Source organism: Moschus berezovskii, chromosome 9 (genome assembly GCF_049115385.1).
Source record: "Moschus berezovskii isolate FMDL1 chromosome 9, NW_MosBer_1.0, whole genome shotgun sequence".
NCBI lineage: Eukaryota > Metazoa > Chordata > Mammalia > Artiodactyla > Moschidae > Moschus > Moschus berezovskii.
This window is the reverse complement of record NC_142468.1, coordinates 51,424,820-51,441,151: the sequence shown is the minus strand read 5'-3', so window position 1 is coordinate 51,441,151 and position 16,332 is coordinate 51,424,820. Positions and strand designations below refer to the sequence as shown.

Here is a 16,332-nt window from a genome sequence, read left to right as displayed (position 1 = left end):
ACAGGATGCCAAGGGGTGGTCTTGGCTGGCCCCCTCTCTTTTGTAAACTCACACAGCTAGAGAGCCACTTCCTAGAACCAGCCACAGCTCTAGTCCTCAACCACCACTCTCCCCTAGAAGTCAGCTGTCACCTGGTAAAGGTCACCCTCCATTCATCTTTCTTCCTTTATCTCTTTCCTCCCTCCCACCTCTCCTCTTCTCTCCACTTCCCACCTCATTTCTTCCCTCTCTCTAGACTGGCTCATTATCCCAGCTAAGCTTCTGTCTTCTGCAGGCCTCTCCCTGCTCCACCCCCACCCACGGAGAGCAATGTCCCCTACTCTGACGCACAACCAACCCTTCAGACCCTGGTCCCAGAAACAACTGGCTTGGAGTGTCGATTAATGTGGAAATAGGGCTTGACTGCCTGCCAAGTAAACTAAGTTCATGCTGAGGGCCCGAGCAAAAGATTAATTTCTGCTAAAAGATTAATTTCTGTAAATAATTTTGTATGTAATGATGTTAGAAGCATCAAAATTTTCAACACAGGAACACTTAGGACTTGGTGGAACTTCCATATACTTTACTTTTTGCTGTTTCTTTTTTTTCTAGATTTATTTTTAATTGGAAGATAATGGCTTTACATCCATATACTTTATTTTATAGTTCTGTCTTTGTTATTTCAAGTCACATGTTGTAGGAATGAGAGGGATCTGTGGTGAGGGCTTCTCACACCTGTGGGCAGGCCTGAGGGGAGCTGTTACCTACAGGGAGGCTGGGCAAGGGGCCCACAGGCTCCAAGCTGTGTTACCTTCTCCATGCGCTCAATCAGCCTGTCCAGCTCCCCGATCCTCTGGTCCTTCTCCTCTAGGCTGATCTCTGCCGCCTGCATCTTTTTATTGGCCTCTTCAATGGCTTTCAGAAAACTATTGGTTTCTTCCTGCAAAAGAAACACACTCTTCTCAGCAGAGCACGCAGTCACTACCAATCAGGGTTCAAACAGCTCAGGCCTTGCTAAATCATCTTGTCTCTTTAGAAGCATGACCCGGCAGCCTAGAAGAGTCTCAGAGAATCATGAACTCAAATTCCATGATTCTGGTTCTAACCAATGAATAAAAGGCACATTGCAAAGGCCTAGTTATCTTTCTGCCATTTTTTCTCCCTTGAAGAAAAAAAAGAGCCTACAAATGTTATTTATCCCCTGACAAGATGCTCAAAGTATCACTGTATTTGCCAACAACAAAAAGGGAATTAGGGCTGGAAGTGGAATTGAATGCAGACTGCCCAGATCTTTCTCCCAAACACCAACTCCGTCAATTATTCAGCATGTGTACCAAGCCTGTGAGGACACAAGATGAGGCAGATCGAGTCCCTGTCCTCAAGGAACTGATGCTCTGCTAGAGAAGCCAAGATGGGAGATGCACAGCCCAGCTGTGATAACAGGGACCAGAGAATTCCACAGCAGAGAACAGAGAGAATGGGCTTCCCCCGCACAGGGGACACTTGCAGCTGTGTGAGGGGGAAAGACTTCATTCGTGGAGATGCTGGCATCTTGAAGACTCCCAGGGAGCATAGCAGGATGGGGACAGGGAAGGAGGAGAAGATGCGGTGAGGAAGCGCACAGCTGCAGGTAAGCCGGGATCAGCCTGGATGCTGGCAAATGGTCAGACTGGCTGGAGAAAGGGGTGGACCGAGAGGCAGAGATTGAGGTCTCTTTTAAGCAGGGACGAAGGTAAGAAAAGGAAGGGAGGGAGAAGGGAGAGGAGTGAGTGGGCACATACTAAACCCATGTCAGAGTCCACTAACTCACCCCTGAGCACACACCTTCCCATTTAAAGCTCACCAACAATAATGCACCCAACACGCCCTGGCTGTTCCGTCAGCAGGTGGGACATACACACCAGCAGAGCCTCCTTCTCTGCATTGTGCCGCTGCTGCTCCTCCTGCAGCTTCTCTTCATACTGGCTATACAGCTTCCGGGTCATCTCTCTCATCACCTCCGCGTTGGCTTGTTGGGAGGATTCCACCTGCAAAGAGACTCACTTCAGAGCCACAGCTTCAGCAGGTTCTGGCGAATCTGCACCTTATACTGTGTATGTGTCAAGCATGAACTCACAGAGGAGTGGGCCCAGGGGCCACAGCTCTGCAGGGGACAGAGGCAGCAGGAACTGATGGGGAAAGAGACAGAAGAAGGAAAAGGGATGAGCAGGTGCATGGAACATTAGAAGTAGGCCTGTAAACTTATTTACTTGATATTAATATTATCAGGGAAAGGTGTTCCACGAGTGACTTTTCACAAGGTAGAAACATACTTCTCTATCAACACTGCACCTCAAATCTAACTGTTTTAAAACTGAATTCTCTCTAAAATGTGCTCCACTGTCTTATTTTTTTCTTTATTTTTATTTGGCTGCGTTGGGTCTTAGGGCACACAGGATCTTTGCTGCTTCATGTGGGATCTTTTATTGTGGCACATGGACTCTAGTTGTGGCACACAGGCTCAGTAATTGCAGAGGTCAGGCTTAGTTGCCACACAGCACGTGAGATCTTAGTTCCCTGACCAGGGATCAAACCCATGTCCCCTACATTGCAAGGTGGATTCTTAACCACCAGGGAAGTCCCTGCACTGTCTTATTAACCCCTTTCTTCAGAGCCTTTTCCTGTGTAATGTTATTTTGCTCCTGAAATTTTATCATATTTTATTCTATCAGTTTAACAACACATGTTCCCATGTGGTTTGCAGAACCTAATCTGGGGGCTCCTGGGTGCTTGCACAGACCCAGCTTAGGAGATGAGAAAAAGTAAAGTGGGCAGGCAGGCATATGTTGGGGGTGGCTGCTGCTTCCTTTCTGCCTAGGCCCTGCCCTCGCCTGTAAAGCTCAGGCCATTAATTTTATGCCTCTGAAAGTGTGTTTGTGTCTCTTTCCTCCAGCTGATTGCTAATTGAAGAGAGCTGAGTTAGCTGGGTAGCTGATCTCTATATAAGCAAGGTATACTACAACCTTAAGAGGTTACATGATGTTTATTCCAAAGACTGGACCAAAGTCTCCCCCAATGTCCTCTACATCTCCTTTCTCATCACTAGGCAAGTTTTGGTACCAAGAAGCCACAACATGGGAAATCCTGAACGGAGATTATCACGAACTGAAAGAAGCCAGTGTGTCCTGTGCTGCATCTCCACTTCGAGAACACGCTCTGTCCCTCATGTCCTGTTGACACTGCATCCAGGTTACGCGACATACTGTCACGTCTTAAATTGTCATTTTGAGGGAAAGCATTAGCCTCCAAAACACAACTGCAGGCTGGGTCAGAGGCTTGGTCTCCGTGACACCACAGCACTGCAGCAGACGTGTGCGGAGCGTGGATGCAGAGAGAGGACACTGAATATGGACTGTGGGATGAGTGACCGCACAAAGATCCTGCCCCGAGGGAGAAACTCCTAACAGCCACTTCAGAACGCTTCAGCAACAAACCCCTTTTTCTCCGAAGTAACTCTTATGCAGAAATACAATAGATGAAAGCATAAATAGAAGAACAGCCCCGTTTGAAGTGACAGCAGAGAGGAGCTGACTATGTAGTTCCCTGGCTCCTTCCCCTCCCCAGCTGCCTGTGTTTGGCCAAGTGGGTGGTGATGGCAGGGCCCATGGGCAGACATCGTGGAGACCACGCAGTGTGGGATAGTAGCCTGTCCTCCCCATCAGCTGCCCCGTGGGTAGCGCTTATGGAGAGGACCATGTGGCCCAGGCTCTTCCCCTAATTCTTAACAACACTTCCTTTCACTCCCAAACATACTCTGATTCATGCAATAAATCATGCGGGCACACAACATATATTCTTGTGTATTGTATATTGTCTGTATATACTGTATACTGTATATATACTGTATATCGAGGCTGTATATTATCACCATGCTTATTTAACTAATATGCAGAGTACATCATGAGAAACACTGGACTGGATGAAGCACAAGCTGGAATCAAGATTGCCAGGAGAAATATCAATAACCTCAGATACGCAGAGGACACCACCCTCATGACAGAAAGTGAAGAAGAACTAAAGAGCCTCTTGATGAAAGTGAAAGAGGAGGGTGAAAAAGTTGGCTTAAAGCTCAACATTCAGAAAACTAAGATCATGGTATCCAGTCCCATCACTTCATGGCAAATAGATGGTGAAACAGTGGCTGACTTTATTTTTGGGGGCTCCAAAATCACTGCAGATGGTGACTGCAGCCATGAAATTAAAAGATGCTTACTCCTTGGAAGGAAAGCTATGACCAACCTAGACAGCATATTAAAAAGCAGAGATGTTACTTTGTCAACAAAGGTCCTGGTTTTTCCAGTGGTCATGTATGGATGTGAGAGTTGGACTATAAAGAAAGCTGAGCGCAGAAGAATTGATGCTTTTGAACTGTGGTGTTGGAGAAGACTTGAGAGTCCCTTGGACTGCAAGGAGATCCAACCAGTCCATCCTAAAGGAAATCAGTCCTGGGTGTTCATTGGAAGGACTGATGTTGAAGCTGAAACTCCAATATTTTGGCCACCTAATGCGAAGAGCTGACTCATTTGAAAAGACCATGATGCTGGGAAAGATTGGGGGCAGGAGGAGAAGGGGACGACAGAGGATGAGATGGCTAGATGGCATCACCGACTCAATGGACATGAGTTTGAGTGAACTCCAGGAGTTGGTGATGGACAGGGAGGCCTGGCGTGCTGCGGTTCGTGGGGCCGCAAAGAGTCAGACACGACTGGGCAACTGAACTGAACTGAACACAACCCACAAGGCACTCTTCTCTGGAACAGCCTAGGCTGTGTTGAACACAATCTGAGAAGCACAGGTTCAAACGAAAACAAATTCATTCAGGAAATAATTTGTTGAGTGACTTCTGGGAGCTGTTTGTGGCTCTGCTCCTGGCACTGGGTAGGAACACTCACCAGAGCCAGGAGCAGACCCACGGATGAGCGAGGGCTCCACGCTTCAGGTGTGGAAGGAGCACTGAGGCCTCCAGGGCCTTAGAGGGTGAGCTGCAGAATAAGCCAGGCCTGGGGACAGGAGGGCACTGCCCAGAGTCCTCGGTCACTCATCCATTTTCCTCCAGGGGACCCCTCAGCTCTTCATTTTCAAACCAGACAAAAAGGCCTTGGGATCTAAAAGAGAAGCTAAACAGTGAAGCTTCTTTTTTAAAGAATCAATTTTGGGATTGTGCTAGGTCTGTTGCTGCACGTGGGTTTTCTCCAACTACAGTGAGCGGGAGCTACTCTTTGTTTCGTTGCTCAGGCTTCCCGCTGCAGTGGATTCTCTTGTCGTGGAGCACGGGCTCGAGAGCAAGGACTCAGTAGCTGCGGTGCTCAGGCTTAGTTGCCTCACGGCATGTGGGATCTTGCCAGACCAGGGATCAAACCCATATCCCATGCATTTGGCAGGCAGATTTTTAACCACTGGACCACTGGGAAAGTCCCAAACACTGAAGCTCCTCAAGCCCCAAACCTGCAGGCATCCCAAGGGCCCTTTCAGTACATAAGGGCAGTGCCATGATGAGGTCTCGGCAGCTGAGGCCACTGGGATCAAGGCAGGAGAGCCCAACGGGGTGTGTATGGGGTGCCCCCAATCTGCACTGACAGCTCTGAACACAGAAACCTTCTCAGTGCCTTCAGGTCAAATCCTACGGGGTCGGCCACAGAAGGGTGACAAAATCCAACAGAGAAGAGAAAGGAGAAAATGAAATGGGAGAGTTGATGATGGAAGGAGAGAGGGGAGGAGGAGGAAAGAGGAGGAAAAGGTGAGCAGGAAATCCATGCTCCTGTATTTACCTTCATTTTCAGCAGCTTGTTTTCAACCTGTGCTGCATCTAACTGCCTCTGCTTCTCCCGCAGCTTGTCCATGGAGGCTGTGTACGTCTGCTGCAGATTTCTGATCTGATCCTTGATGTTGCTATTCTCCAAAGTAACATCCACGAGGGTTTTCTGATGGGATGAAAATAAAAACCAGATCGAGTGCTGTGAGAAAACGGGCCAGACCACACCGGGACATCCCTTTGTCATTAACCGCTGAGGGAGACATCAGCAATGGAGCTACAAGCCTGGGCCCCTGGTATTAGAGCGCCTGAGGGCCCCCTGGTGGTCAGGAGGTCTGCTGCCCTGTACTGGGTGGGCCAGCCAACTTCCCCATAATTCCCCATCACTGCTTGCCAACACTACGTGCCACTGCCTAGGATGGATGGAAATGGATCAAACCCTTTTCCAAGGAAAAATGTTAATGATACATAATTTCACATGTAAAGAAATTGGGTTTGAAAACAGTAAGTACAGAAGAATCCCACTTTGAAAAAAAAAATGCATAAGCATCTGTCCAAATGCCCTGGAAAAAAAAGACTAGGAGGTTGTAGTTCTTGCTGTTGTTTAGTCACTAAATTGTGTCCAACTCTTGGAACCCCATGGACTGTAGCCCACCAGGCTCCTCTGTCCATGGGATTCTTCCGGCAAGAATACTGGAGTGGGTGGCCATTTCCTTCTCCAGGGGATCTTCTCAACCCAGGGATTGAACCCAGGTCTCTTGCATTGGCAGGCAGATTCTCTACTGCTGAGCCACCAGGGAGACAGGGGGAAGACTAAAAGAGTTTCCCAAATTCAAGTAACTGCTTTCACTAGGGACAGGAGTATGAATGGGATTAACTTTCTTCTCTGTTAAAATCTTCTACATTTTCCAAATTCCTAAGAAAGCAAAATAGATATTTTATAAAAAGGAGGTATTCCCCCTTTTTTCTTAAACTGGCTGTTTACTTCAGCACTTTTAGACGAGCTGCCAGAATAGGAACCACATGGCTGAGGCTACTGTGATGCTGCATTCCTCCCTCAGGCAGAGAAGGGTGGTGATGAAGGGAGGACCAGTGAACAGAGTCTGTGACAAGTGCCTGACAAGTTTCAGAAGCCTGACGCTTATTAATTCAGAGTGCCCACTGAAGCAGGAATGCTTAAATCAATATTGTTGCTATTTCATGCTTAACTCTCATTACAGAGGAATAGCTTCCACAATCCCAGAATTCCTAGCACTAGACACAAGGCAATTTCTACCACCTCCTACCACCTCCTGAAGTTACCTACAACTCACATAGAAAAGCTGGAAATTCTTCTAATATAAGATGTTGGTGTTGGACTCACTTCCTAACACCTGTGTCCTCTTTATAGCTGGCCAGTCTCTGAAGCTCCTCCACTCCTGAGCCTCCACTTTGGATAATAAGCCTCATTTCTAAACCTATTCAAGTCAGTAAGAAAGGATTTTTAATGGTGGTATATAGGTATGAAAGAAAATACAGAAGCCATTTAGAGGCTGGAATCACAGAACATTGGAGATACAAGAAGCCTGAAAAACCACCTGGTCAAGCATCCTCTCTCCAAGTCCCTCTGGCTCTACAGAGACCAGTCTTGTGCTCAGAACCTGTATTAGGTGCCAAGAGATCAGGACTGGAGCTACACACTTTGTTCAAGTCATTTCTGTTGGTCTCAGTTTGTTTATCCATCAAACAAGGGGGTTGGAGATCAACTCAATTGTTCTTTTCAGCTTTGACATTCTATAAAGTCGAACTGAAGACCTGGTCTTATTGACATTAATAATGCAAATGGGGTAGACTAGACAATGGAAGAAATAAGAAGTTAATATCTTCAGACTCATTTGAGTTTCCAGACTATGAGACAGTATCTTTCTTTCCTCCACTCCTCCACTTCCCCTGCCTCCACCCACTTCTTCTTTATATTTTTCTCAAACAACAGTTTTTAATCTTTTCATTATAAGGCTCCTCTGACTGCCCTGGAATAAGAGACTAGACCATGATGAGGAATCAGTCAGGGTCCCTGGGTTAGTAGACCCTGTTCTAACAGCTGACCTTTGAATTGAATGCCTGGAGTGTCAGTGATGGGGACAAAATGCTGCCTGCGTGCCTGCCATTCCAGTAAACAATGAATGCTGCTGGCCATCAAGCCATCAGCCAGGGCAGCCACCTGCCAGTGTGCCCTGAGGGGAATTCAGGATGGGAAAAAAGCAGGATACTAGGCCTAGAGAGTTAAGATGCATACCAAAGAAATAATGTCCATGAGCCCAGACTCTTACATCTTATCATCACAGAAAAGCATTAAAAACATTAACTTAAGATGTCTCTCTTTTGTGATTAACAGCAACCTTCTGATGATTGACTACATTTTTTTTTTCAGCCAAAACTCCTATATATCCTGATCCTCCCTTACTTCTTTGGAACAGCTCCTCAGAACTCTCTGAGAGACTGAATCCTGGGCTATAGTCCTCAGGGAGGTCCCCAAATAAAACAGGACTCTCAACTTTCAGGTTGTATGTTGTTGTTGTTTCAGTCAACAGGGGGTGGCAAATCAGAAGTATGATGGGGAAGAAGAAAAAACACATATACCAACCAGATGTGAAGTCAGGTAAGATACAGCCTTTCCTGGTTGGCCAGGGTGAGAACATGTCCGAGAGGGAAGGAAAGGGAGCTGGACAAGCCCCCTTGATGGCAGGAGGAAGGGAAAACAAAGGCTACTGAATAAACCAGACCCAAAGCAGGGCCTGGCCTGAGGCCAGGGGAAAGCTGGCATGCTCTAAGGGAGCCAGGAAAAGGGTGGGACTCAGAGCCCCACCAGAAAGAAATGGGCTTCCAGACAAATCCAAACACAAGGCCTGCCCCCACTGTGGGACTATATCCTAGCTTCATTGCTGGCACAACTGCTTAATCAGCTGTCAGCAAAAAGTACTGGATCCTAGGGGAAGTGGATCATCCCGACATAAAATTTGTTTCCTTATCTAGCAAATTATTTATAGAGAACCAGAAAGGATATGAAATAGCTTGTGTGAACTTTGAAGAGGAAGGTAAAGAGATAAGAGCCAAATAAAGCTAGAAGGGGACAGAACCTATTATTTGCATGTTTGGAAATTAAAGCCTGAGGAGGCTGTTGAATATAATGTTGAATCTAATGCTTGGCTCTGAACATTTTCAAGTTAATTTGCATATTACATGGGGGGCTTGGTTGAAAGAGTAACAACAGGCAGCATGTGAGGTGTTAACTCCCAACAAATCAAAGTAATAACGAGAAGAATCCCCTTGATGTGGGTTGACCACACACATCTGCACACGTGTAGGATCCTGACTCTTTTTGGCATCCCTGTCTGGCACTACTAGGTGTTCTCTGGAAGGCACATGATTTTTTCTTTTATTTTTTTTTTTTTTTTTTTGAACAGAGGAAAATTTATGCGTCGAACCTGGACTGGTCACTTATGATAATATACATGCTACAATTCCATTCTCTCCAATCATTCCACCTTCACCCTCTCCCACAGAGTCCCAAAGACTGTTCTAAATGCCTATGTCTCTTTTGCAGTCTCTTATACAGGGTTTAGGTTACCATTTTTCTAAATTCCATATATATGCGTTAATATACGGTATTGATGTTCTTCTTTCTGGCTTACTTCACTCTGTATAATTGGCTCCAATTTCATCCACCTCATTAAAACTGATTCAAATGCATTCTTTCTGATGGCTGAGAAATACTCCATTGTGTATATGTACCAAAGCTTTCTTATCCATTCATCTGCAGATGGACATCTAGGTTTTTTCTTTTAATGCAAAATAATTTCTAAATTAGGAAAACATGTCTAATAGCCTTTGGGAGTTACTCGTCATGAATGAATGAGGATTGCCTTGGGTTAAGTCCATCTTTCCTGTGACTGGTGAGCCTTCTCCTAACACTGTGGCATGAGGGAGCAGGTGATACGTTGTCTCAGGCACTGATGCTTAGGACCACTCAGGTGTCCAGTGGGACAAGAGACATCACTAACGCTGAACTCAGGATCTAAACCCCCATTTTAGTAAGGGCAAAAACAACTGCAACTGCGAGGTTGGGAGTCTCAGCTTGGAAGCATTTCCATCAGCTTCCTTCCATAACCATCTCCCTGGCTCAGCCTTTACTGTGGCCGAGTGTGTTCTGAATAATGAGCTGAGAACATTCTGTGACTTACTTTAATACAAAGACACAGGACCCACCCTTGGCTCAGCTCATGTGCGCTGGAACAGGGGACAATCCGGCCAACAGGGAGCAGATGAGTACCTGCAAGCTGATGGAGTCTGACGCCAATGCCGCGTTCATGGCATTAAAACTGTCCAGGGCTGACGACTGGGTTTGGATGTGATTCTCCAGATAGTCCTGCTTTGCCTGTGAAACCTGGACAGATTGAGGAGATAGTTACACCAAACCACACATGCTCACAAAAATCTTCAGCTAGGTCACAACTTCCTCCTGAGGGCAGACACATTGGGGTCAATGATACTTCAAGTACAGCTTTACAATAAAAAGTCAACATCTGCATGACTCAGAGAGCAGAAAGGCAAGACAACTCTTCCTCTGGATGATATTCACTCCTTCCCCAACAGGGCCTCACTTACTTCTCACGACACTATGCAGCCCCCAGAACATGCCTTTTTATAGGGAGGAAAGGGAAGGAGAGAGGTTAAGGAATTTGAATTCAAATGTATAGCTACCTTTACGACTAGAATCTAGTTGGATACCACTTTGTACAATCCTGCTTTTGTCTGCTCACCATAGAAGGAATATGCCTTGGACTCACCCAGTTCCCAGGAGTTGTTTTGTGGCTGCTGCTGTTGTTGTGTTGTCTTTGTTGGATGTATATTTAACGTGTTTCAGAGAGTTTCATCAGAGCCCAGTCTTAAGCTAGACCTTAAAGAAGGGCTGGGTATATAGAAAGGCCAGGAGGCAATAGAACCAGAGGTAAGGTTCTGGGAGGCTCCAGGGTTGATCCTGTGAGGCCTGTGGGAGCCACTGGAAGCAGTCAGGCATGAGACAGCAAGAGGTGTACCCATGGAAGAGGAAAGAAATAGTGGGCCAGGGGCAGGAAGTGTGTTCCTGCTCAGGGCACATTCATATAGCCAATAAGTTAGCTTTTTTTTTTTTATGATTATTTTTGATGTGGACCATTTTTAAGTCTTTATTGAATTTGTTACAATATTGCTTTGTTTTATGTTTTGACCTTTGGCCTGTGAGGAATGTGGGATCTTGCTCCCCAACCAGGGATCAAACCCACATCACCTGCATTGGAAGGTGAAGTCTTAACTACTGGACCACCAGGGAAGTCCCACGTTAGCATCTTAACCTGGCTACAGTCAGTGGTGTGACCCAGAGGAGGAGGAGACTGCGGGTAGAGATGGAGCTCCTGTGACAGTCTGGATGAGAAAACGAGGGTGTGCAGGAGGTGGCAACGGAAAGCAAGGGGCAGAGACCTGCCTATGCATGCAAATCCAATCCTTTGGCTTTAATTACAGTCAGAGTCAGTGGATGGCAGAGTGAATTTCCATCGGCAGGTGATAATTTCACAAATCTCTTCCCACATGTCAATGAGAATGACAAGCTGGATATGCCTGTACACTCCCACCCCATACAATCAAAGCAGTAGGTCTTACTTAAGCAGATAATTTCACAGCCCAGACATAAACTAGACTCTAATACATGAATTTTGCAACTGTGCTCCTTTACTGCAGATGTTAACTTTTATGGGAAGTATGTCATACAGAATAGACTTTTCCTTCAAGGTTATTAACCACAAATATTCTTTTAAATGTTTTTCCCATAAAGCATTAGCTAGGTTAAACCAGAGGAAGCTTATTTTTTCTTTAATATTGAGTAGGCAATATATTCCTAGAGTTCAAACATTTAAAAGTAGAAAAGGCACAAAATATTTCTAAATATTAGACACCAAATGAAATATTTTTTCACTCCTGTCCAATCTGCTCAGTTACCACCATGTCCACTCTGCACCTCAAGTAGGAACCACTGTTAATTACTTTCTTGATGATCCTCCCAGTAATTTTTTGTACACACACAAAACAATCTAGATATATTTATTTTCTCCTCTTAGTTTACATAAATGGTAGTATACTACACATGACATTTTCCTGTGTCTTGCTTTTTCACCACTTACTCTGTATCTTTGAAATTTTTCTGTATCTTTTTGAAGAACTTATTCATTTTTACTTTTTTACAACTCTGTGATTATAGAGATGTAATATATTTTTAAAATTTTCTCTTTCTTAATGGACTTGTAAGGTTTCCAATCTTTTTACTATTATAAACAATGTTTAACAACTAAGTTTACACATACATCATTTCCCATACATGAAAGTTTTTCTATAGAATAAATTCTTAGGAAGAGAATTGCTGAGTCAAAGGATGTAGGCATTTGTAACTTGGGTAGATATTCCAAATTGCTTTCCCTAAAAGTAATGCAAACTACATTCCAAGAAGCAATCTGCCTGTTCCTCTATAGTACAGCTAATATAGCATCTTGTTCCACTTTTGCAGTTTCGCCAGTCTGCTAGATAAAAATGAAATCATAGAACCGTTTTAATCTGAGTTTCTCTTATTGAAAATGAGGAATTTAATATCTCTTCATCTGTCCTTTACTATAAATTATCTGTCACAAATATTTTGGCTATTTTTATAAGGTGTGGCCTTTTTCTTTTTGATTCATGGGCGCTCTTTAAGCACCCAGGATATTAGCCTACTAGTTGCTCGGTCATGTCTAACTCCTTGCGACCCAATGGACTGCAGCTCGCAAGGCTCCTCAGTCCATGAGATTCCTCAGGCAAGAACACTGGAATGGGCTGCCATTTCATTCTCCAAGCCTGGTACCTATAGTATGAAGGCAAATAATTTTTCCCAGGTTGTCATTTGACTTTGGTATTTTTGCTAGCACTAGTCTTCATTTTAATGTAGTCAAAATTATCAGTGTCGTTAACTCTTCCTTTAGTGATTTTGGAATTGCACCTCTTCAGAAGACAATACCTTCCCCTCTCCAAGAGTGTAAAACAATTCACATATATTTTCTTCTGGCACTAGTTTAACAAAATCTACCCAGAACTTGACCAGATACAAGTCTGTCCCAACAGCATATACTGTCTGGTCTATTTTCCTCCCTTCATTTCACGTGCCACGTTTATCAAAGATTGGGTTATATTTCTGGGTTCTTTTTCTTTAATGTCTATTTATTTATGTGCCAATACTATACTGTTTTCATCTCAGGCTTTCTCAGTTTCTTGTAATATTAAGAGGGCTAGTCTCCTTCATTGATTTTTCTCCCCCCAGAATTTTAACTCTTCATATTTATTTTCTGTACACCATGGAACCACCTAGTTCAGCTGTAAAAGAACAACATAAAATAAAAATCCTTTAATACTTTTACTGGGCAATATTAAATTTACATATCAACATGAATGGTATTAATGTCTTATGATGTTGAATCTTCCTTTCCAAGTACATGATATATATGTCTTTCTACTTATTAAAATTTATTTCCAGATATCTGGCAATTTTTGTTGCTTTTATTTCCTCTGTTTTTTTGCATACTGCAATCTATTTGTCTATGTCCATTAATATTTTACCCTGCTACTTTACAGAATTCTTCTGTTTATAGCAGTTTTTTCATTGGTTTGCTTGAGTTTTCCGGGTATATATTCATACAGTTTGTAAACTGTGATAGTTTTTCATCTACCTGTCCAGTTTTCATACCTCTAAATCTATTTCTCTTGCTAAATTCCATGGCTAGTCTCTCCAATACAATGTCAAATAATAATAATAGAGCTGGTGTCCAACTCTTGTTCTTGACTTTGGAGGGAATGCTTTGAAAGTGAAAATTATTCTTGCCACAAAAAATTTCCTTCAAATAATAAACTTCATTCTGTGATAATATTCCCTCAATTCATGTAAAATATGATTCCAGGGACTTCCCTGGTGGTCCAGGGGTTAGGAATCTGCCTTCCAGTGCAGGGGAGGGGGTTTCAATCCCTGGTCAGGAAACTAAGATGCCACATGCTGTGGAGCAACTAAGCATGCGCCGCAACTGGAGAGCCCACAACTGCACCAAAGACTCAGTGCAATCGTGTTCCTATGACTCCACTCACAGGAACATGATAAACTCAAGTACCCTCAGGCACTACAAGGAGAGGGGGTTCTAAGCTCCAGCGCCCTTCACATGACGCCACTTACTGACAGTTCCTGGGTGAGCTGCCGAATCTTGTGTCTCACTTCATCATAGTCTCCGTACATTCTCTTTCTCACTTTTTCCAAAGTGGCTCTCACCTGCAGCCCACAAAAATGCTGGTTAGACATCAAGCTACAATATTTTCATGTGAGATTTCCAAAGCATTTAAGAAACCCTAATGAGAGAAGGGCCTCACAAAAAAATAATCTTAGGAACAGGACAATTTGGGATATTAAGAAAGAGTATCACAAGGGAATTATCCAAATAATAGTGATAATAATAAATACACATTGTGGATTACATATAATTATTAATAAATATTAATTATCAAATAACATGCTCTGAAGAAAAAATGGTTTATTGAAATCTACCTACCACCCTAAAAATCATATTCAGGCAGGATTTTCCCCTTTTCCTATCACATATTTTTATAAGCAGAAACTGTTTAACTGATCAACTTCGTAAATACATGACTATTGTTGTTGTTTTGTCGCTATGTCATGTCCAACCCTTTTGCAATCCCATGGACTGTAGCCTGCCAGGCTCCTCTGTCCATGGGATTCTCCATGCCAGAATACTGGAGTGGGCGGCCATTCCCTTCTCCAGGGAATCTTCCCAACCCAGGGATCAAATCCACGTCTCCTGCATCAGCAGGTGGATTCTTTACTACTGAGCCACCAGGGAAGTCAAAACACATGACTAGGCAGACCAAAACAAAAAACAAAAAAAAAGGCACTTCTAATTTCCCTATCGCTGTCCTGACTGCCAAAGAACAAATAAATGTTTGGAATGTAAGGAAGGGAAGTATGAGCTTAGAGTGCCCATAAAAGTGAAAGTCAGTTCCTCAATAATCACCAACACTACACAAGGCACTAAATATAAGAAGAGTCATGGTGATTCCCCCAAACACCTGTATATGCAAACTGTTTAAATTTCTCTATAATACCACTTCCAAAGGAGTAATGGTGCCTTAAATATATTCTCAATAAAAACAAAAAAATCTAACAAATAGTCTCAATCTTCACTCTTCTTCTGGTGCTCCCTTGGTGGAATGAAGAACTCAGGGATTCTCTTACAAAAAAAGCAGCCTCAAAGGAGCCCTCTCCAGAAGGCTCTGGAACTTCTCTATCACAGGAAAGGCTCAAAAGCAGCAGTTTGGTTAGAATGAGGGGTTAAGTAGGCCACAGCACATGGGGACTTAATTCTGAAACTGTATTTATACAACTAGCACATTGCTTTAAACTGTATGTTTATTAGGAATGACAGGATACTGGGGGAGATTTCAGGGCAGGAGAAGGCAAGTCACAACACCTTGCCCTTCCCAAATGAATTGTAATGATAGAGTCTACTTTCTCACCATTGAATACAAACATTTTGGGGGAAATGAGGCCAAAAGCAACAACCTTTTCATTCTGGGCAGACAGAATGGCTTTCATCTGTGACCCTGAGTTGGTTCTCAGCCTACTCACTGTTGGGGAGTGGGTGGAGTTGGATGTGACTCCCATTGGCAAATACTGCCAGAGTCACCCACAAGTGAGGGAAGGCGTACAAACCCATAAACACGTTCGGGAATGAGTAGCCTGGGACGGATCTGAAGCCAGCCACAGAAGGTGGGAACAAAAAATTAATTTTAAATTGTAGATCACAGTGGAGGTTGGCAATTCAGGTCAGAAATTCTCATATGATTTGGACACCTGACAACCTGAACCTATGATTTTGTCTTGGACAATCTGCAACTCACCAATCTGCTTAGCAGGTTTACCTCTGAAGTGGTGCCATGTTATTTGGGGCATTTCAGTGAGAAAGGCATAAGCATTTGCATGAGAAAAATAGGGGCAACCAAAAAGGTACAAGCTGTCCCTATATAGAATCATAGGAATGGGTTACTCTGAATGGTTAAAAATGATCTTCGGGGTTTGGATGACTGGGGCTCTGAGGTTGACAGTTGTCAGACAGGCTCTGCCCACTTGTGTATGAGTATGGCTAGTCTGGCTTTTCTTCATTTTCTCTGTTAAGAATATATTATCTTTTTTATTCCTTAAAATTGTACAACTATCCAAATCTTTCAAGACACATTAAGAAAGGTACATTTATTATTTTTTGATATTTGATAAGAGATGTTCTTCTCAAAAACTCAAAACAAAAGCTGACCACACGTGTTTGTGTCCTACTGGCAAACACAGCCAAATAAAACAGAGCTAGTTTTGACCTTAACGATCCCTTCTCAGCCCCCATGATCTGTAAATGAGAAAACTAAAGTTTGGATAGGGCAAAAGTTTGGCTGGGTCAAAGAGCTGGACCTTGAACCAA

The 16,332-nt window shown here is 43.7% G+C and overlaps 1 protein-coding gene across 2 annotated transcripts in view; it reads right to left on the bottom strand.

Annotated features, from left to right (window-relative positions):
* MYZAP (myocardial zonula adherens protein) overlaps positions 1 to 16,332 on the bottom strand; it is a 145,674-nt gene that overhangs the window by 98,838 nt on the left and 30,504 nt on the right. For both annotated transcript variants that reach the window (XM_055435382.2, XM_088839649.1), the window contains exons 4-8: positions 14,028 to 14,120; positions 10,080 to 10,193; positions 5,787 to 5,939; positions 1,881 to 2,006; positions 791 to 919 (exon numbers count right to left, since the gene is read on the bottom strand). In XM_055435382.2, coding sequence (XP_055291357.2) covers positions 791 to 919; positions 1,881 to 2,006; positions 5,787 to 5,939; positions 10,080 to 10,193; positions 14,028 to 14,120 — 615 coding nt within the window. The remainder of the gene's footprint in view (positions 1 to 790; positions 920 to 1,880; positions 2,007 to 5,786; positions 5,940 to 10,079; positions 10,194 to 14,027; positions 14,121 to 16,332) is intronic.